Source organism: Hyla sarda, chromosome 5, assembly GCF_029499605.1.
Source record: "Hyla sarda isolate aHylSar1 chromosome 5, aHylSar1.hap1, whole genome shotgun sequence".
NCBI classification, from domain to species: Eukaryota; Metazoa; Chordata; class Amphibia; order Anura; family Hylidae; genus Hyla; species Hyla sarda.
Genome location: NC_079193.1, coordinates 211,476,897 through 211,504,809, shown reverse-complemented (window position 1 = coordinate 211,504,809; position 27,913 = coordinate 211,476,897). Strand labels below are relative to the sequence as shown.

The 27,913-nt window shown below is 44.0% G+C and overlaps 1 protein-coding gene across 2 annotated transcripts in view; it reads right to left on the bottom strand.

Annotated features, from left to right (window-relative positions):
- Positions 1-27,913, bottom strand: part of EXOC2 (exocyst complex component 2) — a 205,997-nt gene that overhangs the window by 149,328 nt on the left and 28,756 nt on the right. For both annotated transcript variants that reach the window (XM_056521044.1, XM_056521045.1), the window contains exon 4: positions 6,161-6,274. In XM_056521044.1, coding sequence (XP_056377019.1) covers positions 6,161-6,274 — 114 coding nt within the window. The remainder of the gene's footprint in view (positions 1-6,160; positions 6,275-27,913) is intronic.

Here is a 27,913-nt window from a genome sequence, read left to right as displayed (position 1 = left end):
GCCACCCCACCCATTAACCCCTTAAGGACTCAGCCCATTTTGGCCTTAAGGACTCAGACAATTAAATTTTTACGTTTTCATTTTTTCCTCCTCGCCTTCTAAAAATCATAACTCTTTTATATTTTCATCCACAGACTAGTATGAGGGCTTGTTTTTTGCGCGACCAGTTGTCCTTTGTAATGACATCACTCATTATATCATAAAATGTATGGCGCAACCAAAAAACACTATTTTTGTGGGGAAATTAAAATGAAAAACGCAATTTTGCTAATTTTGGAAGGTTTCGTTTTCACGCCGTACAATTTATGGTAAAAATGACATGTGTTCTTTATTCTGAGGGTCAATACGATTAAAATGATACCCATTATTACATACTTTTATGTTATTGTTGCGCTTAAAAAAAAAATCACAAACTTTTTAACCAAATTAGTACGTTTATAATCCCTTTATTTTGATGACCTCTAACTTTTTTATTTTTCCGTATAAGCGGCGGTATGGGGGCTCATTTTTTGCGCCATGATCTGTACTTTTTTTTGATACCACATTTGCATATAAAAAACTTAATACATTTTTTATAATTTTTTTTTTAATAAAATGTATTAAAAAAGTAGGAATTTGGGACTTTTTTTTTTTTTTTTTCGTTCACGCCATTCACCGTACGGGATCATTAACATTTTATTTTAATAGTTCGGACATTTACGCACGCGGCGATACCAAATATGTCTATAAAAAATGTTTTTTACGCTTTTTGGGGGTAAAATAGGAAAAAACGGACGTTTTACTTTTTTATTGGGGGAGGGGATTTTTCACTTTTTTTTACTTTTACATTTTTTTTTACACTTGAATAGTCCCCATAGGGGACTATTCATAGCAATACCATGATTGCTAATACTGATCTGTTCTATGTATAGGACATAGAACAGATCAGTATTATCGGTCATCTTCTGCTCTGGTCTGCTCGATCACAGAGCAGAGCAGGAGACGCCGGGAGCCGGACAGAGGAAGGAGAGGGGACCTCCGTCCGGCGTTATGAATGATCGGATCCCCGCAGCAGCGCTGCGGGCGATCCGATCGTTCATTTAAATCGCGCACTGCCGCAGATGCCGGGATCTGTATTGATCCCGGCACCTGAGGGGTTAATGGCGGACGCCCGCGAGATCGCGGGCGTCGGCCATTGCCGGCGGGTCCCTGGCTGCGATCAGCAGCCGGGATCAGCCGCGCATGACACGGGCATCGCTCCGATGCCCGCGGTTATGCACAGGACGTAAATGTACGTCCTGGTGCGTTAAGTACCACCTCACCAGGACGTACATTTACGTCCTGCGTCCTTAAGGGGTTAAAACATAAATGAGCTGCATCCATTCAAAGACCTGTGGTTTTCAATCAGGGTGCCTACAGCTGTTGCATTAGTTGCAGATTGATCCCTCTCCCACCAAGCGATCCCTCCACCCATTGAAGCAGACAGGCTCCCTGTCATCAGCTGACTAGTGAGTCAGGTCTCGCCCACATTGCAACCTGGGAAAAATCTGAGACAACAGACATTTTGTATGGTGATAAAAATAAAAATTGGAGTGAAAATCACAGAAGAATTGTGAGAAAACCGTCACACAGGTACAGACACTATATTATGAACTACACTAACTTAACAGCCCCTGTAGCATAGTCAAATAAATAAAAAATCCTGGCATATCCCTTTAACCCTTACCCACCCCCATTTGCGAGGGTCAGGGTTTTTGTTTAAAGTCCCATACAAGTCTATGGGAAATATATGTTACTGCATAACTTCCAAACAGCTGGAGATATTTCAATAATACTCAGTCATCTGTGTGTATATGAGAACAGGATATGGGGACGGCATATGGGGATGGGATATAGGGATGGAATATGAGATCGGGATATGAGGTTGGGATTTGGGGACAGGATATGGTTACAGGCTATGGGGATGGGATATAGGGATGGGATATGGGGAAGGGATATGAGGTCTGGATATAAGGTCAGATATGGGGACGGGATATGAGGACGTTAGAGTTGTGCGAACTTACTGTAAATTGGCTCGTAGCAAACCTCGCAGCTCGGCTGTTGATTACTTTAGTCTGCATCAATTCTTTCAGCTTTCCAAGGGCTCCAGTTTCCTGGAAAAGGTGTATACAGACCTAGGAGACCTAAGACTTTCATCCTGGACTTTTCCAGGCCCCAGGAAAGTTAAACTAATTTACACAGACTAAAGTAATCAACAGCCGAGCTGTGAGGTTCACTACAAGCCAATTTACTGTAAGTTCGCTCAACTCTAGAGGACGTGGTAGGAGGTTCGGATATGGGGACAAGATGTGTGCACAGGATATGGGGATGGGATATGGGGACAGGATATGAGGAGGGGATATGAGGTCGGGATATAAGAACGGGATATGAGGTCGGGATTTGGGGTTGGGATATAAGGAGGGGATATGGGGTCAGGTTCTGAGGACGCGATATGAGGACAAAAGCTTCCTCCTTTGTTCCCTCCAGGGATTAGGGAGGAAAAACCGGGCAGCCGGGTACTCAGCTAGATAACATATAAAAGCTGAGCTGTGGTTGGTGTTTTTACTAAATTCGGACAGTTTTAGTTTCTCGAATATAAATCTGGGCAAATGTGTCCGCTCTCCTGATATTTCTGTTTTAATAACCCAGACAACTAAGATCATTTCTAATGACTGGCTGCTCAGACATATTTGGTCTCTCACTTCTGCAGAAGGTTTTCTATTCAGGGTAAATAGCCAGATGGTTTACCTGCAAAATTGTGCATCCATAGAGTCTATTCACAATTCTGCAGTTAACCAGTAGTTTTAGTCATAAAACCGCTACTCACATGGCCATTAAGGGTGAATAAGATACCATGCTAAGCCTTAGGGTGCGTTCACACAGAGGATCTGCTGCATATTTTGTGCAGCTGTTTTTGCTACCCATTAACTTCAATGGAAAGTAAAATCAGCTGCACCCAATATACAGCACAAATATGCAGCAAATCCTGTACGTGTGAACGTACCCTTAGGGTGCATTCCCACGTCACAGCTGCTGCATGGGGATGAAAGCGTGCCTATGTGTTGGCCAGAGGTTGCATGCTTCTTTTCTATTTGTCTCAAAAAATGATGGCACCATACAATGAACATTTAATATACTGATATTGCACAAGTCTCCTACACACACACACACACTATATTTATACACACATAAATACTGTACACTAATGCCACACACATGTATACCAGACTTCACACACACATTGCATTTATACATGCAAATATATACATAGGGGAGATTTTTCAAAACCCTTTGAAGGAAAAGTTTACCAGCTGACCAAAGCAACCAATTTGATTGCTTCTTTAATTTATAAAAAGGACTCTGAAAAAAAAAAAAAAGAAGAAATATGATTGGTTTCTATGGTTAACTTTTAAACTGCACAAGTTTTGATAAATCTCCCCATACACACTACATTTATACACACAAATACTCTATGCTCATACTACACACATGTATACCAGACCGTACACCCATATATACACACAAAGACACTCATACACACACTGCTTTTATACACCAAATATATGCATACACTACACATACTGTATACGCATACTCTGCCAACAGACATAAATGGTACACATGTCAACAAACATACACACATGACAGCATACACACGACACACCAGTTAGACACTCCAGTCCGCCCTCTCCCTTTCTGGAGACTACCCCCTTCTGGAAGCCTGATCCTTAGTAGTTTTTGCAGATCCTGGGACAGCAGGGGGAGCAGTTAGTGATAACAGCCTGCATTCAGTGCTGGGATTAAAGAGTACCTGTCACCAAATAAATCTTTTAATATAGTGTTCCTTGTGTAATTAGCAGACACTTTCCCATTCACTTGCTTTTAAAATTATCAACATAAATATGTTTAAAATGTAATAGAAAAAAACGTCCACTAGGTGGCTCTGTTCTGTTCCCTGCCACAATTAATAAAGCGAGTTTGGTCTCCTCCCGGCCTGGCAGGAGTCCAAACTAAGAAAGTGTTTCTCTATGCACTGAGCTTTATTGACAGCTGAACAGAGCCTCACTAAAACATGCATAGAGCCTCACTGAAACATGCAAAGAGCCTCACTGAAACATGCAAAGAGACTAACTGAAACATGCATAGAGCCTCCTTGAAACATGGAAAGACCCTGAGGTCTTCTATTCATCACAGCACTGCAAATATGTGAGGGCCGAAGTGGCCCCCCAGCAGGCTTCAGTGATGTCATGCCTGCTGGGAAATGCCCACTTTCTCCTACTGGGAGATTGCACTATGTGAGCAATAATAAAAGGTATCAAACACAGCTTTTTAAAGGTCTGACATTTTTTTAAGGGTGGGAGGACTGTTATGAGTAGTTAGGGAACATAGCCTGAGAAAGTTTAGAAAAGTTTATTTGGTGACAGGTAATTTTTAAAGGGGGTAGAGAGGTGCAGGACAGGGGAAAATCTGCATGTAGAGGGGTGCAGGGCTGACACACAGAAACACCTCAGCAAAGAGGAGGAGAAAGTTTACAGTGCAAACAGAACTGCACTGAAAAGTCTAGGGGGCGCTACTGATGTAATCACCACAAAGTCAAGTAGCTGTATGCTGAAGATGTGTGCAGGTAGTGCCTCCTAAATGAGATAGATAGCAGCAGCCTGACGGTTCTGCTCTGCATCTCCTAAAATATCACTGTGGGATCTGAGATCACCACCTCACCTCCACCCCTGCTGCTGCCAACTTTGAGACAGTGATTTAAGTGATTTCATTTAACAGGCAGCCTACTGAGGGAGCTAGTAAAGCAGCCCACCGGGAATCTTCCATGAGTAGTACAAACAATAACATCAGTAAGGACACACTAAAGACAATGCCAAGACTTAAGGACCTAGAAAAGTGAAATAGTTGTTTCCATCGTCTGCAATGTCTGCTAAACCAGGAAAGTAGTTTTTCAGACCAGACACAAGACATTTCCTTTAAGGAAAAAACATAAGCAAGCAAAAGCAAAACACAAGTGCCCAAAATACCTTCCACATCATGTTTTCATGGGTTAAATACAGGCCACAAGAGTGAAAGGATGGCGAAAAAACAGATGTTAGAGTAAAATACAATATAGCTTAAAATATAGTGTACCTTCTATTTATACTTGCAATGTGTCTTATGATATTTTTGTCAATGATATTTTTGGGAATTCATACTTTTTTCTTTACTATTTTTGTTATGCAAGTTTATACAGAAACCTGTGCTTGGTAATGTTTCTACTTGGCTAAGCTTAACATGTCCCTGTTATCTAAAAAACATTTTGACATAAGTTTTGATCGGTCCGGGTCTGGGTGTTCAGACCCTCATCGATTATTAAAAGCAGTCAGGTTCCATAAAAAGAACAAACTATAAAAAAAAAAAAAAAAAAAAAAAACAAGCAAAAAAATGCCCTGTCCTGAAGGCCATAAGAGGCCTTGACCTTATCGGGTTAAGGGGATGTACATAAAGCTTAAAGTGCACTTATCACTTAATATATAGTCATTAAATTGTTAACACATTACCAGGCATGCCATTTTTTGAAAATTCTTGGGCTTTCGCCATCAATAGGTATTCTTCCGGCCTCTGAAGAGGCCGGAAGAAGTGCATCTGCACGAAACTACCGGTTGTTGCTTCTGAGCCTCCCGTTCATCCCCGGATTCCCATGACGGTCTCTACGTGCTAAAAAACTAGTTATGCGGGGAGTTGCTGGATTTGTTTTCTCTACTTTACTTAGCATAAAATACTTTTTATATTGGAACACAGCAACCAAATCGACAAAAAAAGGTATGAATGCATTTGTTTAACACCGAGGTGAAATATGTGTCAAAATGAACAAAGCTCAGTGTGCAGGTGAAGACGGCACTCTGTTCATGTGGCTTGTGAACACTGTCAAGCTCTGAATCCTAAGCCTGACTGGTGGAAGGAGAACATGGCTAGCATGACTAGAAGTGGTGCATCCCCTATTTGCGGAATTGCAAAGAGCTCAGTAGAACAGTACTGGAGCACTGTTCTCCTTACATGTCAGGTCCTGGGGCCGATGTGTTAGGCCTGGGGACCACATAGATTTCTCTAAATAAATCAGACATATTCATGTGCAGAGTTTTGCCAAGAAAGGACGATTTACCTTGCTGTTGAGTGGTTTTCTATGAGATACCATGTGGCAGAAAACTTCTCGCTGTTGAAGTCCCCACTTTTTCCCGGAAACAATGCCTCAAAGTCTGAATGTGGTACCTTTCCCCTGCAAAAGCACAAACATGAGCATTATAAAGAGTAAAGTAGACTGGGTCAACATCCAGGTTATTAATGAAAATTGACATAAATGTAAAGTACAAGCTGTCACGCGATAACACCTTTGGAAAAAAATAAGGTTTATATCAAGTATAATTTTAGTCACCCATACCACAGGCTACAGATCATCATCAGTTAGCTGGCATTCACTGTAAAGCGATAGTTTGTAGTCTTTTGATACAGAAAAATATCCAGATAAATAGAGTAGGTGCTCCCCATACAGGTCAGAAATGGATCACTATCTGGTAAGGTGCAGAGTCCCTGCCTGTGTTTGCCTGAGGAAACTGCGCATGCACAGTGAAACGTGTTGCGTCTTGGTAAATAAACGTATCCACTATCCTCCCATCGTTTCGGTTGTGTCATTTGGTACGGTCAGCGCCACTGCAATCCTGGCGTGGGTCTACTGAAGCTAATTCTATTACTCTATCGTTCGGAGGCTGCAGACGTGACCAATATTAATCTAGCAACAGGCGCACTTCATTGTTGTGCATGACTGTACACAACCATCCAGGATAAGTGGCATTTGATCTGTGATCATTCTTACCTTTCCTCTGGTGTGTTACGCTATGGAGTGCTTTTCTTTCTTTTTATAGCGGTGTTTGCCATTGACAGGAAGCAGGAACTAGCAAAAACTCATTATTAGTGCAGTCTTTCTGATAACAATATAAGATTTATGACCATGGCTTTAAAGGTCTTGCACCTAGGGGGCAGTACAGTCAGCTCTGGAAAGCACAGGAGACTACAGAAGTGGTTGGAGCTCCTCACACAGGTAGGAATGGAGAGAGAGTTGCAGCCATTAAAAGAGATGGTCAATGCTGCTTTTAGTTCGGGAGGGTTGGGAACGGGACAAAATAATAGTTGGGAGTTGAATCTTTTGGAAATGGGGACAGGGCGGCTGCCGTTGGTGCTGCTTTATAGCATTTGGCACTGCTAGGGAAGCATTTTGTGCTGCACTGTGGTAATTGGCAGTGTTGGAGAGGTGTTTTGTGCCACAATAGGATGTTCGGCACTGTTGGTGAGATACTTTGTGCCGATCTTTGGTATTTGGTGCTTCTAGGGAACATTATGTGCAGCGCATGGTGGGATTCGGTTGGCACTGCTGAAAGTAAATTACATAGGCACCACATGGTGGTATTTAGCGCTTATCGCTCAGTAATAAAAGTCCATGTGAAGAAGTCTGTAGGTAAAAACTGTTTTAAATGGAGTTTCTAAAAAGCCCATTCACTATAATAGACCATTAGCATAACTACAGTACGAGAAACAGTGTTTCATAACAGCTGTTCATGTCTGAAGAGAATATGTCTGAATTCTTCCCTATGCAGCCATACTAGTAAATCAGATTAAGGAATTTGTGCATTACCCGCAGACCCGTGAACTCGAGTTTCTCCGCTTCCCATGCAGCCTTGGGAATTGCAACGGGAGAAAAGTAACCTGGATTACAGCGTGGATGTGTCTGGCTGAGATCATACACAGGAGATCAGGCCTCCCACATATACATGTTTTCATAGCTCACTGCTGACATGTTCCTCTCTGAGAACTTTAACACTCAGGAAAGAAAGGATATGCTCCAAGGGGCAATCCTAATGGGACCGATGCGGCCAGATCATGTAATGTGTAAAGACAAAACAGGAATCACGTGACCGCTTAACATTGAGCCGCAGCTTGCATTTATATAGGGAGAGCGGTGATTGACATCTAATAAAGGGATGGTTAAATAGTTCTGTAAGTAAGTCACTGCTCAGTAGTGCTTATTCCATAAGAAAGACTATATATATTACATATGCTACAAAGTGATCCCATTACAGGACTGCCCACATGTTCTGCTGCCATATTCATTTCATAGTAAATATTGCATTATTATAGTAATACATTGTGTGTTCTGTGGTTGCAGTGCTGATATTTTGTACTGCCTTCGGCTGTTCGGGCACGCTGAGAGTTGTAGTTTTGCAACAGCTGGAGGCACACTGGTTGGGAAACACTGGCTTATTGGTTAATCGCTTATTTAGGAAAAAGGAGCTTTATTTGGTCTCCTCTGTATTAGGCGATTTACAGTCTTGGCAAATGGTAAGAAGTGACTCAGGGAGTGCTTAAATCACAGCAAAAGGCTGTTAACTTGTCAGAGCGTAGTATATTACTGAGAACAGCACGGGAAAAAAGGATACAAAAGCTTGCCATTTTACACTCCCGAAACAATGACGGCATAGTCTTGGTTAAACGGACACTGTCAGAGTCAAAAACTTTTTATATGTTGTCCGTCTTGGCAAAACATTAAAAAAATGTTTATCTCCTTTTTTGAAGAAATCATGGCTTACAAAAAAAAAAAAAGAAAAAGATCACTAGGGGTCCCCATAGGGCTGGGCGGTATACGGGTTCATACCGAAATTTTTGGGCTGCACGATATGAATTTTTCCCATACCGCAATACCGGTTGGGATCCTCCCCCTTGGGAATCAATGAATTATCAGCCCAGCGCTACGCTGTCCCCACATCGGGGAACTAATCATGTGACCCGCCAGTGCTGTTCTACTCCCCCCACCAAATCATGTTACCCGCCAGCGCTGTTCTGCTCCCCCCACCAAATCATGTTACCCACCAGCCCTGTTCTGCTCCCCCCCCCCCCCAATTAATTATCAGCCCAGCGGGGTACTACTCACATGTCACCCGCAAGCACTGCCCTCCTCCTCTTTGTTGGGGGCTGCCGGTGATGGAACTCTATACTGTACGCCAGTGGTCTCCAACCTGCAGACCTCCAGATGTTGCAAAACTACAACTCCCAGCATGCCCGGACATGCTGGGAGATGTAGTTTTGCAACAGCTGGAGGTTCGCAGGTTTGAGACCACTGCTGTACGCTGTATCCCTATGCCCGGGCTGCAAAAGATAAAGAAAATGAACTGTAACTCACCTACGACGGCCTTACGCTGGGGACGGCAACGTCAGACACCCGTCAGCCTATCACCGGCCGGAGCGATGTCCCACCCCGGTCAGTGATAGGCTGAGCCCACTGTCATGTGAGGAGCTCTGGCCGGCTTCTTACATGACAGTGCGTTTAACCTATCACTGGCCGGGGCGGGACATCGCTGCGGCCGGTGATAAGCTGACGGCTGTCCGACGTTCCCGTCCCCAGCCTGAGGCCGATGTAGGTAAGTTACAGTTCATTTTCTTTATCTTTTGCAGCCCAGGCATAGGGATACAGCGTACAGCAGTGGTCTCAAACCTGCAGACCTCCAGCAGTTGCAAAACTACAACTCACAGCATGACAGGACAGCCGTTGGCTGTCCGGACATGCTGGGAGTTGTAGTTTTGCAACATCTGGAGGTCTGCAGTTGGAGACCACTAGCATATAGTATAGAGTTCCATCGCCGGCGGCCCCCAACAAAGAGGAGGAGGGCAGTGCTTGCGAGTGACATATGTGAGTAGTACCCCGCTGGGCTGATAATTAATTGGGGGGGGGAGCAGAACAGCGCTGGTGGGTAACATGATTTGGGGGGGAGGGGGGAGCAGAACAGCGCTGGCGGGTCACATGATTTGGGGGGGAGGGGGGAGCAGAACAGCGCTGGCGGGTCATATGATTTGGTGGGGAGGGGGGAGCAGAACAGCGCTGGCGGGTCACATGATTTGGTGGGGGGAGCAGAACAGCGCTGGTGGGGGGAGCAGAACAGTGCTGGTGGGTAACATGATTTGGGGGGGGTGTGAAAGAAATACCATTATATACCGTGGAATCGCCATAAGTTACAAAAATACCGTGATAGACATATTTGGTCATACCGCCCAGCTCTAGGTCCCCACACCATCTAGAACATGATTCTGTCCGGCTGCAGCATCATCTTTTTCCCAGCTGAAGTACAGGCAGGGCATAAGTCCACAAGTGAGAGCTGGACTAGCAGTTCTTTGTGCTCACTCCTGTCTTGTCTATCAGACTCCTGTCTGAAAATAGAGAGGAGGAAGTTACAGCGCATCCAGGAGTGATTGGAAGAAGAGACCCAGGGAGGAAGTGAATGCATGGTGAGCAAGGAAGGGGCTTTGGACACACCCCTTCCTGAGCAGTGGAGATCAGTATGAGTGAGCAGCAGTACAGAGGGATTTGTGAGCCAAATGCAGACACTAGACACATAAAAAGGCATGTAAAGAATAAAGTAGCTGCTCCTTAAAAGGGGTTCTCCAGCTTAGAAAAACATATCCCCTATTCAAAGGATATGAGATATCCCTCCTCGCATGGCACCCCGGCTCTCCTCCTGCACAGAGCAGGGGATGGCATGCGCCCTCCATTTATCTCTATGGTAGAGCCGAAGCAATGTACTTGGGTATCTCTGGCTCTGCCATAGAGATGCATGTAGGTTGCGTGTGGCCCAGTGATTTGTGCGGCGGTTGACAGAGCTCTGTGCAGGAGGAGAGCCGGGAAGCAAGGCAGGAGATCATGGGGGATATCAGCGGTCGGACCCCCCACAATCCGAGACTCATCCCCTATCCTTTGGATGGGGGGATACATTTTTCTTAGCTGGACTACTCCTGCTTTCTGGAAATGCCCACCGAGCCAATCACAGAAAGGAGGAGCAGACATTTCCTGTGCATTGGAATGTAACCAGGAAATGGTGAGCAGCGGGAGCCAGATGCATTTCGAAAAGAAGCAGTGAGGGATCATGGAAGAAAGTAGGTATTGTTTTTTATTTTTATGGCACCCTTTCCACTTTATTTATAAATAATTTAATAATGCTTTTAAAGAGGCTATGCATTATCAACATTAAAGTGTTTTTCAGGAACTTGATAGACACCAACAGAACAGAGGAGAGGTCAACGCCTAGGATCAAGATCAGCTGTTTGCCAGAGTAAAAAGAGACAGAAGCAGTCAGCTACATCCAAAGTGTAATAAACGGAGCTGCTGTAACCCAGCACAGCCATAGCGTACAAGGTTGTTTGCTTCTGGCTCTGTTCTCGGTGTATGCAGGTGATATAGTTGTGCTATAAAGTGCTGGGTGTTGGACCACCACAGATGAGAAATTGATGACCTATTCTGAGCATAGGCCATCAGTCAGTAAGTTGCAGTGCTAAACACATGTACTTCCATACAGACCAGCCACTATGTCTGTTTAGGCAACACTAGTAACTTTTCCATCTGACTCCCAGAAAATTCCTAAAAAATACGTAAATCGCCACTTACAAGATCTGTTAGTGAATGGGAACATGCTTGATTACATTATGGAAAAAACTTCAGATAGCTGTCAGTCTGCAGCCCTCTCCCAATCCCTCCCCCCCCCATACACATGGGTGGTTTGGGCAACATAAATGTGAAGTGTAAGGCCAGCAATTCTATATTTAAGTTACAGTCCACTCGCAGAGAATAAATAGGTGCAGGTAATGAAGGTGTCCTGTTCACACCTCTAGTATTCCACTTGTAATGGTGGTGTTACACGTAGAAAACAGCAAACAGCCATATGATCCAATCGAGAAAGAATAATGGAGCACTCATTCCAATTTCAGTAGACATGTGGATACTTCTTTATTTCATAACTCATGTGCCGGCAAGAACATCAAAAAGAAAAGGCAGACTAGCTGGACCGTCGCCCCGTGTGACTGAGAACCCCTCGCTTACCAGCTTGTCTGCCTTCCCTTTTTGATGTTCCTGCCGACACATGAGTTATGAAATAAAGAAGTACCCACATGTCTACTGAAATTGGGGTGAGTGCTCCGTTATTCTTTTTTGGATCATATCTATATTTAGGTTATCTCTCAGATGATTACAAATAAAACAAAGTAGCTTCATTTCTAAATGTTTCACTAAAGCTTTATTAAAGCGTACCCGTCAGATCCAAGAAATGTTTTTTTATATATCACTCCTAATCCTGACCATGTACATCTAATTTTTATGTGTCTATCATCTTTATTTTTTTTTTTTATTACACTTTTAATTTAGCTCACTAGTCTGAATTCCTCTGAAAGGGAGGGGGTGTGGCCTCATTGTGCAGGTCTCTGCCCCCTCCCTCAGTATACTGTCTGCGCACATCTCCCCTAGCATTAGCAAAACTGCAACTTCCAGCTTGTCCTCGCTGACAGCAGTGGGACACAAGCCTGGGACCTCCAGCTATGAGCCCTGCGCTCACAGCTGTCAATCAAGGAAGTGTGTCCATGACATGGGTGATGATGCATGGACATAGCAGGACTAGTATGTGTCTGAGCAGGCAGGGGGGCATATGTTTGACTGGCTTTTTCAGTATGAAATTGCAAAACCTATTTGTTTTGTATGCTTTACAACATATCAAAATTTTTTTTTATCTGACAGTGCCCATTTAAGAGGAAAACCTATAGTACATTTCAAAATTTTAATGCGAGTTGTGATATAAAAAGAAAATCTAAGCTCTTAACTGGATTATATGATAAACAATACTATTAAATAGTTAAACTTCAGTTATTAAGGATGAGCACAACGCACAGCACAAAATCCACAAGCTCTAAAATAAAATCAGCACAATTTTGCAGTGAAGTCCGCAATGTTGAAAATGTGCAGCGAGCGGCCTAACTCAAGTTACGTAAATGCTCCAGTAGATGGCAATGTCATACCAGAAAATAGGAAAGCACTGGGCCGTGGGAAGATCTACTTTGACAATAAGTGGGTGGCTAAAAAATGACTTGGAACCTACTTCACTTTTCAGAATTCATTTTTTATTACTGGGTCTGATCTCTGGTATTGACCCGGTGCAACATACACAACAACAAACATTGCTTTGAGCTCTGACCACAGTGTATGGAGAGTGTTGCTCTGGATCGGAGTGACTTCATCTCCATAATTTGGCAGGAGAAAAAATAAAACGTGTGCTGGGTCTGCAGTTGTAAGGCACAGCTGTTCCAAAAAGAAATCTCCGATGGAAAAAAGAATATCAAGACAAAAGTGAAGTATAATCTGACGGACAAATCATGCTAAATGTCCCCGAACATGCAGAATCATATTGTAGAACAAGGTAGGAATAAATCGCATTCAGTGAAGAATGCAATGTGAGTGGAATGCTATAAAACATGGCTATCACTCACTTATCTACATTTTAAGAAAGGCAAAGTGAATATCTGAGTGTTTCCCACAAGCCCCTCTACATTGTAAGCAGCTAGGGCCATATCTAGTACTTGAGAACCTCAATACCTGCATTTTACGAATAGGGCTCTGTTCACATATAAAAAGGGGTTTTGTGAACAATTCAAATCCATCATGTTATTGGCTCATCGTAGCTGTCAAAGCCAAGGTGCTGGTGTAAACATCATCTAAGATGAATACATTCTTATTACCAGTTTAATTAAAGAAAAAAAGACTAAATGAAAAAAAGTGACTGTAAAATTGCAATAGTACGCTATATGGACAACACTATTCTAATTCTATACGCATTAAAAAACTCTAGTTTCCACTCTTGCACACTTTCTACAAGATTTTGGAGTTGACCCCAAAATGTTCCCACAAAGTTATAAACATACAATTGGTCAAATTGTCTTAAAGGGGTACTCTGCTGCTCAGCGTTTGGAACAAACTGTTCCGAATGCTTGAGTCGGGAGCTCGTGAAGCCATAGCCCTGCCCCCTCATGACATCACGCCCCGCCCCCTCAATGCAAGTCTATGGGAAGGGGCGTGACGACTGTCAAGCCCCCTCCCATAGACTTGCATTGAGAGGGCAGGTAGTGACATTGTGAGGGGGCGGTGCTATGACGTCACGAGCTCCCGGCGCCAACTCCAGCGTTCGGAACTCGTGAAGCATTATGATGTTCTTTGATTGGAACTAAGAACTTTGTTACCAACCCTTGGAAAACACCCCCATAACATTATTCCTCCTCCACCAAACTATAGATTTGGCATAATGCAGTCAGGCAGGTAACGTTCTCCTGGCATTTACCAAATCCAGACTCATCCATCAGACTGACAGAAAGAAGTGTGGTCACTCCATGAAACTCATTTCCACTGGCCCAGAATCCAGTGGTGGTGTACTTTCACCACTATCTGATGCTTGGTATTGTGCTTGGTGATGTGAGGCTTGCATGTAGCTGCCCGGCCATAGAAACCCATGCCATAAGGGTCCCAGACTGCATGGTTAGATGCTTGATATTATACACTTGTACCAATGAAAACACATGAATTGAATGATAAAGAGGTGGAGCACAATATTTCTGTCCATATACTGTATATAGCACAATCCTGTGCAGCCTGAACGTCAGACAAAGGCTGGGATCACACTGTATTTATAAAGTCTGTCATAAGTATAAATTGGCATCCTCAAAGCATGATCTAGGGAGCCCCACTAAATAAACATATACACACATGGGAAATACCCCAAATGAAAATCACTAGCTGACCACATTCGGACCATTGAACTAAAAGGGCTTCAGCAGTAAGCTACGGTATACGCCGGCATCCTTTATTTTTTGACGGGCTGTTGATGCCTACCTACATATCTACTCCATTACCCAGCCTGAAAGCTATTATCTACACAAACACACTGTTACGCCGAGCGCTCCGGGTCCCCGCTCCTCCCCGGAGCGCTCGCTTCACTCTCTCCGCTGCAGCGCTCCGGTCACGTCCTCTGACCCGGGGCGCTGCGATCCCGCTGCCAGCCGGGATGCGATTCGCGATGCGGGTAGCGCCCGCTCGCGATGCGCACCCCGGCTCCCCTACCTGACTCGCTCCCCGTCTGTTCTGTCCCGGCGCGCGCGGCCCCGCTCCCTAGGGCGCGCGCGCGCCGGGTCTCTGCGATTTAAAGGGCCACTGCGCCGCTGATTGGCGCAGTGGTTCCAATTAGGGTAATCACCTGTGCACTTCCCTATATTACCTCACTTCCCTTGCACTCCCTTGCCGGATCTTGTTGCCTTAGTGCCAGTGAAAGCGTTCCTTGTGTGTTCCTTGCCTGTGTTTCCTGACCTTCTGCCGTTGCCCCTGACTACGATCCTTGCTGCCTGCCCCGACCTTCTGCTACGTCCGACCTTGCTTCTGCCTACTCCCTTGTACCGCGCCTATCTTCAGCAGCCAGAGAGGTGAGCCGTTGCTAGTGGATACGACCTGGTCACTACCGCCGCAGCAAGACCATCCCGCTTTGCGGCGGGCTCTGGTGAAAACCAGTAGTGGCTTAGAACCGGTCCGCTAGCACGGTCCTCGCCAATCCCTCTCTGGCACAGAGGATCCACTACCTGCCAGCCGGCATCGTGACAGTAGATCCGGCCATGGATCCCGCTGAAGTTCCTCTGCCAGTTGTCGCTGACCTCACCACGGTGGTCGCCCAGCAGTCACAACAGATAGCGCAACAAGGCCAACAGCTGTCTCAACTGACCGTTATGCTACAACAGTTACTACCACAGCTTCAGCAGTCATCTCCTCCGCCAGCTCCTGCACCTCCTCCGCAGCGAGTGGCCGCTCCTGGGATACGCTTATCCTTGCCGGATAAATTTGATGGGGACTCTAAGTTTTGCCGTGGCTTTCTTTCCCAATGTTCCCTGCATCTGGAGATGATGTCGGACCTGTTTCCCACTGAAAGGTCTAAGGTGGCTTTCGTAGTCAGTCTTCTGTCCGGAAAAGCCCTGTCATGGGCCACACCGCTCTGGGACCGCAATGACCCCGTCACTGCCTCTGTACACTCCTTCTTCTCGGAAATCCGAAGTGTCTTTGAGGAACCTGCCCGAGCCTCTTCTGCTGAGACTGCCCTGTTGAACCTGGTCCAGGGTAATTCTTCCGTTGGCGAGTATGCCGTACAATTCCGTACACTTGCTTCAGAATTGTCCTGGAATAATGAGGCCCTCTGCGCGACCTTCAAAAAAGGCCTATCCAGCAACATTAAAGATGTTCTGGCCGCACGAGAAATCCCTGCTAATCTACATGAACTCATTCACCTAGCCACTCGCATTGACATGCGTTTTTCTGAAAGGCGCCAGGAACTCCGCCAAGATATGGACTCTGTTCGCACGAGGCGTTTCGTCTCCTCGACTCCTCTCTCCTCTGGTCCCCTGCAATCTGTTCCTATGCCTCCCGCCGTGGAGGCTATGCAGGTCGACCGGTCTCGCCTGACACCTCAAGAGAGGACACGACGCCGTATGGAGAACCTCTGCCTGTACTGTGCTAGTACCGAACACTTCCTGAGGGATTGTCCTATCCGTCCTCCCCGCCTGGAAAGACGCACGCTGACTCCGCACAAAGGTGAGACAGTCCTTGATGTCTACTCTGCTTCTCCACGTCTTACTGTGCCTGTGCGGATGTCTGCCTCTGCCTTCTCCTTCCCTGCTGTGGCCTTCTTGGACTCTGGATCTGCAGGAAATTTTATTTTGGCCTCTCTCGTCAACAGGTTCAACATTCCGGTGACCAGTCTCGCCAGACCCCTCTACATCAATTGTGTAAATAATGAAAGATTGGACTGTACCATACGTTTCCGCACGGAGCCCCTTCTTATGAGCATCGGATCTCATCATGAGAGGATTGAACTTTTGGTCCTCCCCAATTGCACCTCGGAAATTCTCCTTGGACTTCCCTGGCTTCAACTTCATTCCCCTACCCTGGATTGGTCCACTGGGGAGATCAAGAGTTGGGGGTCCTCTTGTTCCAAGAACTGTCTAAAACCGGTTCCCAGTAACCCTTGCCGTAACTCTGTGGTTCCTCCAGTAACCGGTCTCCCTAAGGCCTATATGGACTTCGCGGATGTTTTCTGCAAAAAACAAGCTGAGACACTACCTCCTCACAGGCCTTATGATTGCCCTATCGACCTCCTCCCGGGCACTACTCCACCCCGGGGCAGAATTTATCCTCTCTCTGCCCCAGAGACTCTTGCCATGTCCGAATACGTCCAGGAGAATCTAAAGAAGGGCTTTATCCGTAAATCCTCCTCTCCTGCCGGAGCCGGATTTTTCTTTGTGTCCAAAAAAGATGGCTCCCTACGTCCTTGCATTGACTACCGCGGTCTTAATAAAATCACGGTTAAGAACCGCTACCCCTTACCCCTCATCTCTGAACTCTTTGATCGCCTCCAAGGTGCCCACATCTTCACTAAATTGGACTTAAGAGGCGCCTATAACCTCATCCGCATCAGAGAGGGGGACGAGTGGAAAACGGCATTTAACACCAGAGATGGACACTTTGAGTATCTGGTCATGCCCTTTGGACTGTGCAACGCCCCTGCCGTCTTCCAAGACTTTGTCAATGAAATTTTTCGTGATCTGTTATACTCCTGTGTTGTTGTATATCTGGACGATATCCTAATTTTTTCTGCCAATCTAGAAGAACACCGCCAGCATGTCCGTATGGTTCTTCAGAGACTTCGTGACAACCAACTCTATGCCAAAATTGAGAAATGTCTGTTTGAATGCCAATCTCTTCCTTTTCTAGGATATTTGGTCTCTGGCCAGGGACTACAGATGGATCCAGACAAACTCTCTGCCGTCTTAGATTGGCCACGCCCCTCCGGACTCCGTGCTATCCAACGCTTTTTGGGGTTCGCCAATTATTACAGGCAATTTATTCCACATTTTTCTACCATTGTGGCTCCTATCGTGGCTTTAACCAAAAAAAGTGCTGATCCCAAGTCCTGGCCTCCTCAAGCAGAAGACGCCTTTAAACGACTCAAGTCTGCCTTTTCTTCGGCTCCCGTCCTCTCCAGACCTGACCCTTCCAAACCCTTCCTATTGGAGGTTGATGCCTCCTCAGTGGGAGCTGGAGTTGTTCTTCTACAAAAAAATTCTTCCGGGCATGCTGTCACTTGTGGTTTTTTCTCTAGGACCTTCTCTCCAGCGGAGAGGAACTACTCCATCGGGGATCGAGAGCTTCTAGCCATTAAACTAGCACTTGAGGAATGGAGGCATCTGCTGGAGGGATCAAGTTCTCCTGTTATTATCTACACCGACCACAAGAACCTCTCCTACCTCCAGTCTGCCCAACGGCTGAATCCTCGCCAGGCCCGGTGGTCTCTGTTCTTTGCCCGATTTAATTTTGAGATTCACTTTCGTCCTGCCGATAAGAACATTAGGGCCGATGCTCTCTCTCGTTCCTCGGATGCCTCAGAAGTTGATCTCCCTCCGCAACACATCATTCCACCTGACTGCCTGATCTCCACTTCTCCTGCCTCCATCAGGCAGACTCCTCCAGGGAAGACCTTTGTTTCTCCACGCCAACGCCTCGGAATCCTCAAATGGGGTCACTCCTCCCATCTCGCAGGTCATGCGGGCATCAAGAAATCTGTGCAACTCATCTCCCGCTTCTATTGGTGGCCGACTCTGGAGACGGATGTTGGGGACTTTGTGCGAGCCTGCACTATCTGTGCCCGGGATAAGACTCCTCGCCAGAAGCCCGCTGGTTTTCTTCATCCTCTGCCTGTCCCCGAACAGCCTTGGTCTCTGATTGGTATGGATTTTATTACTGATTTACCCCCTTCCCGTGGCAACACTGTTATTTGGGTGGTCGTTGATCGATTCTCCAAAATGGCACATTTCATCCCTCTTCCTGGTCTTCCTTCTGCGCCTCAGTTGGCTAAACAATTTTTTGTACACATTTTTCGTCTTCACGGGTTGCCTACGCAGATTGTCTCGGATAGAGGTGTCCAATTCGTGTCTAAATTCTGGAGGGCTCTCTGTAAACAACTCAAGATTAAATAAAATTTTTCCTCTGCATATCATCCCCAGTCCAATGGACAAGTAGAAAGAATTAACCAGATCTTGGGTGATTATTTGCGACATTTTGTTTCCTCCCGCCAGGATGACTGGGCAGATCTCCTTCCATGGGCCGAATTCTCGTATAACTTCAGGGTCTCTGAATCTTCCTCCAAATCCCCATTTTTCGTGGTGTACGGCCGTCACCCTCTTCCCCCCCTCCCTACCCCCTTGCCCTCTGGTCTGCCCGCTGTGGATGAAATTTCTCGTGACCTTTCCATTATATGGAGAGAGACCCAAAATTCTCTCTTACAGGCTTCTTCACGCATGAAGAGGTTCGCGGATAAGAAAAGAAGAGCTCCCCCCGTTTTTTCCCCTGGAGACAAGGTATGGCTCTCCGCTAAATATGTCCGCTTCCGTGTCCCTAGCTACAAGTTGGGACCACGCTATCTTGGTCCTTTCAAAATTTTGTGTCAAATTAATCCTGTCTCTTATAAACTTCTTCTTCCTCCTTCTCTTCGTATCCCTAATGCCTTTCACGTCTCTCTTCTCAAACCACTCATCCTCAACCGTTTTTCTCCCAAATCTGTTCCTCCCACTCCTGTTTCCGGCTCCTCGGACGTCTTCTCGGTCAAGGAAATTTTGGCTGCCAAAAAGGTCAGAGGGAAAAATTTTTTTTTAGTAGACTGGGAGGGTTGTGGTCCTGAAGAGAGATCCTGGGAACCTGAGGACAACATCCTTGACAAAAGTCTGCTCCTCAGGTTCTCAGGCTCCAAGAAGAGGGGGAGACCCAAGGGGGGGGGTACTGTTACGCCGAGCGCTCCGGGTCCCCGCTCCTCCCCGGAGCGCTCGCTTCACTCTCTCCGCTGCAGCGCTCCGGTCACGTCCTCTGACCCGGGGCGCTGCGATCCCGCTGCCAGCCGGGATGCGATTCGCGATGCGGGTAGCGCCCGCTCGCGATGCGCACCCCGGCTCCCCTACCTGACTCGCTCCCCGTCTGTTCTGTCCCGGCGCGCGCGGCCCCGCTCCCTAGGGCGCGCGCGCGCCGGGTCTCTGCGATTTAAAGGGCCACTGCGCCGCTGATTGGCGCAGTGGTTCCAATTAGGGTAATCACCTGTGCACTTCCCTATATTACCTCACTTCCCTTGCACTCCCTTGCCGGATCTTGTTGCCTTAGTGCCAGTGAAAGCGTTCCTTGTGTGTTCCTTGCCTGTGTTTCCTGACCTTCTGCCGTTGCCCCTGACTACGATCCTTGCTGCCTGCCCCGACCTTCTGCTACGTCCGACCTTGCTTCTGCCTACTCCCTTGTACCGCGCCTATCTTCAGCAGCCAGAGAGGTGAGCCGTTGCTAGTGGATACGACCTGGTCACTACCGCCGCAGCAAGACCATCCCGCTTTGCGGCGGGCTCTGGTGAAAACCAGTAGTGGCTTAGAACCGGTCCACTAGCACGGTCCTCGCCAATCCCTCTCTGGCACAGAGGATCCACTACCTGCCAGCCGGCATCGTGACACACATTGTAGAAAATCCTCAGGTCTTTATCTTTTTCTCATGTAGTAAATTTGAGTAGCCATATTAGTCCGTTGATGCAGATGCAAATATATTTCTTCACTTCTTACAAAAGTCTACTTTGGAGAATAGATGGCCCTAAGACTGATCATGTATTATCTACTGACTATACTCAAATAGGGACGATGCTGCTAGAGCCTGCCCCGGGTACATGGAGCTCTGTCCCTGAGCAGTTGCCACAGTGTGCCCCTGGTGTGTAAGAGTTTGCCTCATGTATACAATGTAAACTCCAAATCTGGCTTTGGTAATCCAAGTCCCATCTTGCATATAGAAGGTCTAATGACGACAGGTATGACAGGTTCCCTATGAGGAGGTTGTCTAATTCTTTATTTTCTCACGATACATAAGAGTGGGATCCCCAGAACTTACAAGTCAAATGGGAGAAACATTTTTTAGTAAAAATATTCTTATTATTCATTCTAGAACCCCAAAAATATTTTGAGCATATGACTGACCTATAAACTCATGAAGACTAAATGGATATATGTCTGAATGTAGTCATTCATTATTTAATCATTTTTGTTCCCATGGGAGTATTTAATGAGCCTCAAATAAAAGCCCAATTTGGGGAGTGTAATATGAGTAATTTTGGGTATGATATATCTGTATAACTACGCTGTATTAGAGTTTATTCAAGGTTTTTTTGGTAGTTTGATGCATAGTTTTCCCCTCATCCCTTCGTTGTTTACCAGTGCAGTACATCCTGCAATGGCTGTGCCTGGTACTGCAGCTGATCAGAGCTCAGTTTTGTTTAAATGGTTACCCTCCTGGAAAAAATTTTTTTTTTTTTTTAATCAACTGGTGCCAGAAAGTTAAACAGATTTGTAAATTACTTCTATTAAAAAATCTTAATCCTTCCTGTACATCTGTTATATGCTCCACAGGAAGTTCTTTTCTTTTTGAATTTCCTTTCTGGCTGACCACAGTGCCCTCTGCTGACACCTCTGTCCATTTTAAGAACTGCCTGGAGCAGGATAGGTTTGCTATGAGGATTTGCTCCTACTCTGGACAGTTCCTAAAATGGTGAAAGGTGTCAGCAGAGAGCACTGTGGACAGACAGAAAGGAAATAAAAAAAAAGAACTTCCTGTGGAGTATAAAGCAGCTGATAAGTACTGGAAGGATTAAGATTTTTTTTTTATAGAAGTAATTTACAAATCTGTTTAACTTTCTGGCACCAGTTGATTTAAGAAAAAATGTTTTTCAGGGGAGTACCCCTTTAAGTGAATGAGACTGAGATAGGAGTCGTACCAAGCACAGGCATTACAGTTTACGGAGCTGTGACTTGCAACGAAAGTTAAAGGGGTATTCCAGGCAAAAACTTTTTTTTATATATCAACTGGCTCCGGAAAGTTAAACAGATTTGTAAATTACTTCTATTAAAAAATCTTAATCCTTCCAATAGTTATTAGCTTCTAAAGTTTTCTGTCTAACTGCTCAATGATGATGTTACGTCCCGGGAGCTGTGCATGATGGGAGAATATCCCCATAGGAACTGCACAGCTCCCGGGACGTGAGTCATCAGAAAGCAGTTAGACAGAAAACAGCAACTCAACTTCAGAAGCTAATAACTATTGGAAGGATTAAGATTTTTTAATAGAAGTAATTTACAAATCTGTTTAACTTTCCGGAGCCAGTTGATATATAAAAAAAGTTTTTGCCTGGAATACCCCTTTAAAGAATTTACAGACTGCTTAGGCCCCTTTAATAAGTTCATCTTTTGGGGTTTTAAGGACCTATCCTAAAGGTATATTCACATGGGCTTATTTTGCTGCAGATTTACTGCTGTGAAAACCTGCAGCACAGTACTCACGTGTGAACGTACCCTAAGTGACACAAACAATGTTAAAAGTCCCTGAAAACCTCCTTACGTGCTTGGATCAAAAAGAATTACGCCTCGCAACATTTAATAAATCTGTCACAAAATAAACTCTAAAAAGCACGAAAGAAAAAAAGAATGACAAAGAAAAAGGCAACACCGATATTTACGTGCCAAATCAACTACTTGGTGATATGTTATTTAAAAAACTAAATTTAAAGAAAAAGTGTATTTATATTATTTAAAACAATATTAGATACATTTAAATATACAATACTGTGTAAAGAGAGCTGTGGGCGCCTTCGCAGTCTCGCAGACCCCAAAAAAAAAAAAAAAGCAGCATGTGGACAAATTAAAACAATAAAACACCACTGAGGACTGCACTGGGAAGAGTTAAGGTTGAGATCCCCAGACCTGGGCCACCCAGCTAGTCTACAAATGCACTGTCCTGCATTCCCAATGGATTTTCTATCAGTCAGCTATGGGACATTTTACATAAACATTCCCCTTCAAATGACTAAAGGCTCCTTTACCTTCAAGCAGGGTGTTTCCTTGGCTTTTATTTTAAGACATTCATCAGAAGAATATCTGTGTATTTGATTTCGCTTGGCCACGCTGGGGAGAAACCGCACTGTTTTTAAACTATTTCTGTTCATCAGTTTCAAAGTGAAATAGAGGAAAATAGATTTTCTGAATGTGCTTCCATTCAGCTCAGCATAAGCAAAATCAAAAAGGGATTAAGAGTTTGCCTCATGTATACCATGTAAATTCGAAATACGGCTTGGGTAATCCGAGTCACGTCTTGGAAGGAGTAGGTGATTTGAAATTATCGGTGTGCCAAATGTTCATCAGTAATATGCACAATGTGAATCATTTGGACTCACACGTGCCATAAACGTGTTCCAATGGACCACAGTTATCCAAACGGACGAAAGATTATATATAATTGTTCAAAACTTGCATTTTTTTGTTATTTTTTGGTGGACATAAACTTGAGCTTGTACTTATTTATATATATTTTTTTAAATGTATCTGATGTGACATACTAAGTATAAAGTTGTATATATTTATTTTTGTCCTATAGTGTGTTATTTTTGTAGGCTGGATATTTTAAGCACTGGACAGGGTTTATGTGGATACCCAGCTTTTATGTAATTTCTTAGGTAACCCTATTTGAAGTTGATGCAAAAATTTTTTGGGGAAGTTTGCAAAAACTAACTAAATAAAATGATTATATATATGTGTGTGTGTGTGTGTGTGTGTGTGTGTATGTGTTTATGTATATCCTTAAGTAATTTTTTAAGTATTACTTTATATAAATAAATATATATATATATATACTAATACAGCTAAAATGTACTATATAATATCTATATATATATTTATTTATTTTTTTGCAAAGAACTAAACTTTTAATTTCAACCAAAAATAGTTGACAAAAAAGTATACAAAAGTACTTAATTTGTTTTAAAACTATATATAGCTCGGTTTACTAAATTATTTGGTTTAAAGCAGCCATTCAATTTTTTTGCTTCTTACAAATGACTGTGCGTAATTTTTTTAAATAACAAGAATTTAACATTTGCCATGAAAATGCCTGGATGGAGCACAATTTTCAAGACAGGTGCTGTGGAGAAAGGGTATGAAGCTACGTGTCTTATTGCCTTGTTATATACGGTGGGGAAAATGGCGCTCCGTTCAGGCATTTAGGCACCAAATTTAAAATGAATGAATAGAATGAACAGTGCTGCTGCCAAAGCGAAAGTAAAAATGTAAGTGGTTAGCCCTAGGAAAATGCCAGCCTATCGGCTACACAGAATCTGTTCTGTTGTCTTGTGACAAAGTCTTGTAAATGTAACAAGACTTTTTAATATGCACTGATGACAACAAACAGCAAAACTGAACAAAACACAGTTCAACTTAGGCAGCGTTCACATCACGATTTCTCCATCTGACTTGAGTACACGATTTTATAACTTAAAATCGTATATAAAGTCAGATCCATTGACCTCCATTAAAAAAATCGGATCAATTACACTCATTCGATTTGATTCGCATCTGATTTCACACGATATTTGTCCGGGTCTGAAATGGGTTTGACCACGATTTCAGACCTGAACAAAAATCGTGTGAAATCAGACGCGGATCAAATCGGATGAGTGTAATGGATCCGATTTTTTTATGGAGGTCAATGGATCCGACTTTATATACGATTTCATACGATTTTAAGTTATAAAATTGTTTAATCTCTAATATCCAGGTTGTTTCCCAATTTAAGTATTTGGGGATTCAGGTGACTTCCTCGGTACATGACTATGTGCAGTGTAATCTGATTCCTCTTCTTGATAAGAGTGCACAAAAGGTTGCAATCTGGAATAAGTTACCCCTGTCGGTTGTTGGACGTACTAATTTAGTGAAGATGGTGTTGATGCCTCAGCTTTTATATGCTCTACAAAACTCCCCGGTATGGATTGCGGTGGTTCATTTTCACAGAATACAGCAACTATTTTGGCTGCTTGTCTGGGGGGGGGGGAAACCGGCCAGGATACAGGTAGAAACTTTGCAGAGGAGTAAGTCCTCTGGTGGGCTGGCTCTTCCTAACCTGTGGATATACTACCTTGCTTCCCAATTACACCAGATTAGGGGATGGGCGGGAACGGCTACTGCTGGTCCAGTGGGTAAGCTGTTTATGGCCAAATATGGTGGGAGGGTCCCATTGCACATTCAAGAAATTGGAGCACTTACTAGGTCTCCGGATGACTCTCCTACCACTAGATTACTCTGCAAATTGTGGGGGTGGGCCAAAAGTATTCTGGGATTGGCGGGCTGCACAAAAATTACTCCTCTATGGCATAACCCAGGGCTGCAGGAATTTTTTACCTTTCATGATGCTGTGTTTTGGGAGTCGAAGGGGCAGTATGTTCTTAATCAACTGTGTACTGAGGGGGTGGTAAGATCGTTTGGGGACCTTCAGACTGAGTTCGGACTACCTCACTCAAATACGACATGTGTATGAGGTGCAGGGTAGGTCGGGCTCGCTGGATAGCCAATAAAACGCAGTTCTGGAGTCGGTGGTTACTAAGAGGGAGTCATTTCCTGCTTATACCGGGAACTACTGGGCTCCTATCATGATGGCTTCCCTCTGTTAGTGCGAGGTAAATGGGAAACAGATTTGGGTCCCTTGTCTGATGATGACTGGTCTACTGTTCTGGCCCTAACTCCTTATTTGTCTCTCTCAGAGGCAAATCGATTGTCTCAGTTATATCTGTTGCATAGGGTATACAAGACACCAGCACTACTGCATAGAATTGGTATAAGAGCTGACTCTGCATGCCCTAGGTGCGGTCAATTAAATTCTCATCTAATACATATGATGTGGGATTGTCCCCACCTTGTCTCTTTTTGGAACGATGTGCTACTCCTAATTCATAGGGTGTATGGAATCACCTTGTCTTTAACCCCCGTTATATTCTTGACTTTCATACAAAAAAAAGATATCAATTAATTCAGCAGTTGCTCTATAAAACAGCCTGCCGAAAAGACTGCCTTTTCAATTTGATATGTTTGCTTAAACAAAAATTTATTTTAGTGGTGAATGAGTTTTAACACTGACAAACGTAAGGGGGTGCACATAGGAAACTAAAACACATGCAAACATTACTTATTAAATGTGAAAAAACTAGGTAAAACTGAAATGAAAACGGACTTTAAAAATTTAGTTAAAGGAGTTATCCAGGATAAGAAAAACAACTGTCAGCACCACACCTGTCCCCATGTTGTTAGTGGTATTCCAGCAAAGTACCATTGAAGTGAATGTAGCAAAGTTGTAATACCACACACAACCTGAGAATAGGATTGGTGCAGTTTTTGAAAGAAATAAGCTCTGTTTTTCTATTCCTGGATAACTCTTAACAGTAAATTGAACCATAGCAACCAGTGTCAGGCAGCTGCTGACAAGGCAAATAAGATCATGTGGTCCATGAAAGAGGAACACATCCACATAATTAGAACATGGTACTACAAAACACTGGCCGGATAACACATTTAAAATAAAGTACATTTTTGGCTATTAGTGCACAAAAGAAAGTGATACAGTGATCTTCAGCAAGTTTAAAAGCAGCAACAAGAGTAATAAGTGCAATGCGAGGACAACAGTGCTAAGAAAGATTATGAAAGTTAGGGTTATTTGGTTTAGCGAAAATATGTCTGAGGGGCGACCTAATGACTATTTTTGAAATTGACCTGTCAGTAGGTTTTTAGGATATAAAGTAAGGACATGGCTGTATAGGACTTCTGACCCTGAGTCTGTAAATACCTCTCGTTAGTCAACTGACCCCTCCAGTGCAGAGATTTGAAGAGATATGCAAATTGGGCATTAGAGCCCAATGGGCATTTACTCCTAGCAGCTAGTCCCTCCCTCCCCTTCACCAGTAAGTCACTCATCTTTGCACTGGTCAAATTCTCTATCCCCAAATGACAAGGGAGTAACTAAATAGTTTAGAGGGTGAACTGTTCTGGCTCTAGGAGCCAAAGGGAACACCAAGTTGGCACCAATGTCTAATTTACATTTCTTTTCTTTGCACCGAAGGTGGTCAATTAACTAATGAGAGGTATGTACAGAGTCATGGTCAAAAGCCCTATAAAGTCATGTCCTTACTTTATACCCTTAGATAAAAGGCCTATTTTAAATATATCATGGGACAAAACAGATATATCTTCCATGATCTATACATACCCAGGAAGCTATATATAACGATGAGACATCCCCTCTGTCTAGAAGAAGGAAGGTTTGTGTTTAAATATAAAAAGGGATTCTTTACTGTAAGAGCATTAAAACTATGGATCTTTCTGCCAGAGGAAGTGGTTATGGTGAACTCAATAAAAGAGTTCAAAAGGGGCCCATATACATTTTTTGAATGTAAAAATATTGCATGTTATAGTTATTTGGAGAAGGGCTGCTGATCAAGTGATTTTGAGTCAGGAATGTTTCTTTTCCTAAGGTGAGGAAAACTGGCTTCAACCTCATTTTTTTTGTTTTCCTCTGGATCAACATTGTAATATAATAGGCTGAAGCACTAGATGGATAGATGTCTCTTTTTCACCCCATAAACCATGTGTTTATGCTACAAACTATGTTTTATTGGGCAACTTTTTTTAGGAACTGGTCACATTTTGCAGCTTTGTCAGGGGGCAACATTGCAGTTTTACTGTGATTTTGGAAATCACAACAAAAAATAAACAAGAAAATAAAAAACGAAAACACAAAATTACACGAAAAAAAAAAAAAAAAAAAACGACCAAAGAGGATCAAAACACTTAACCACCTGCAAATAGTAACACCCTCATGTTCAACAATACCATGTTTACCTCAGATGTGTAATGAAAGCCGTACCTTGACGTCAGCCTCTTGTCTGCGGGAAGTATATATAGTCAGTTATGTACGGCTCTGTACACACAGAGATACAATCAGGAGGACACAAAGAGATGTGGCATGCAGCCAGGACACTACATGCTACATTTCAACAAGTGATTCACTTGTTAAACATATGACATACAGTTGAAAATACAAAAGCTTAGAGGATGGATAGATTGCTATACTAGGTCACCCGCAAAGCCTCCT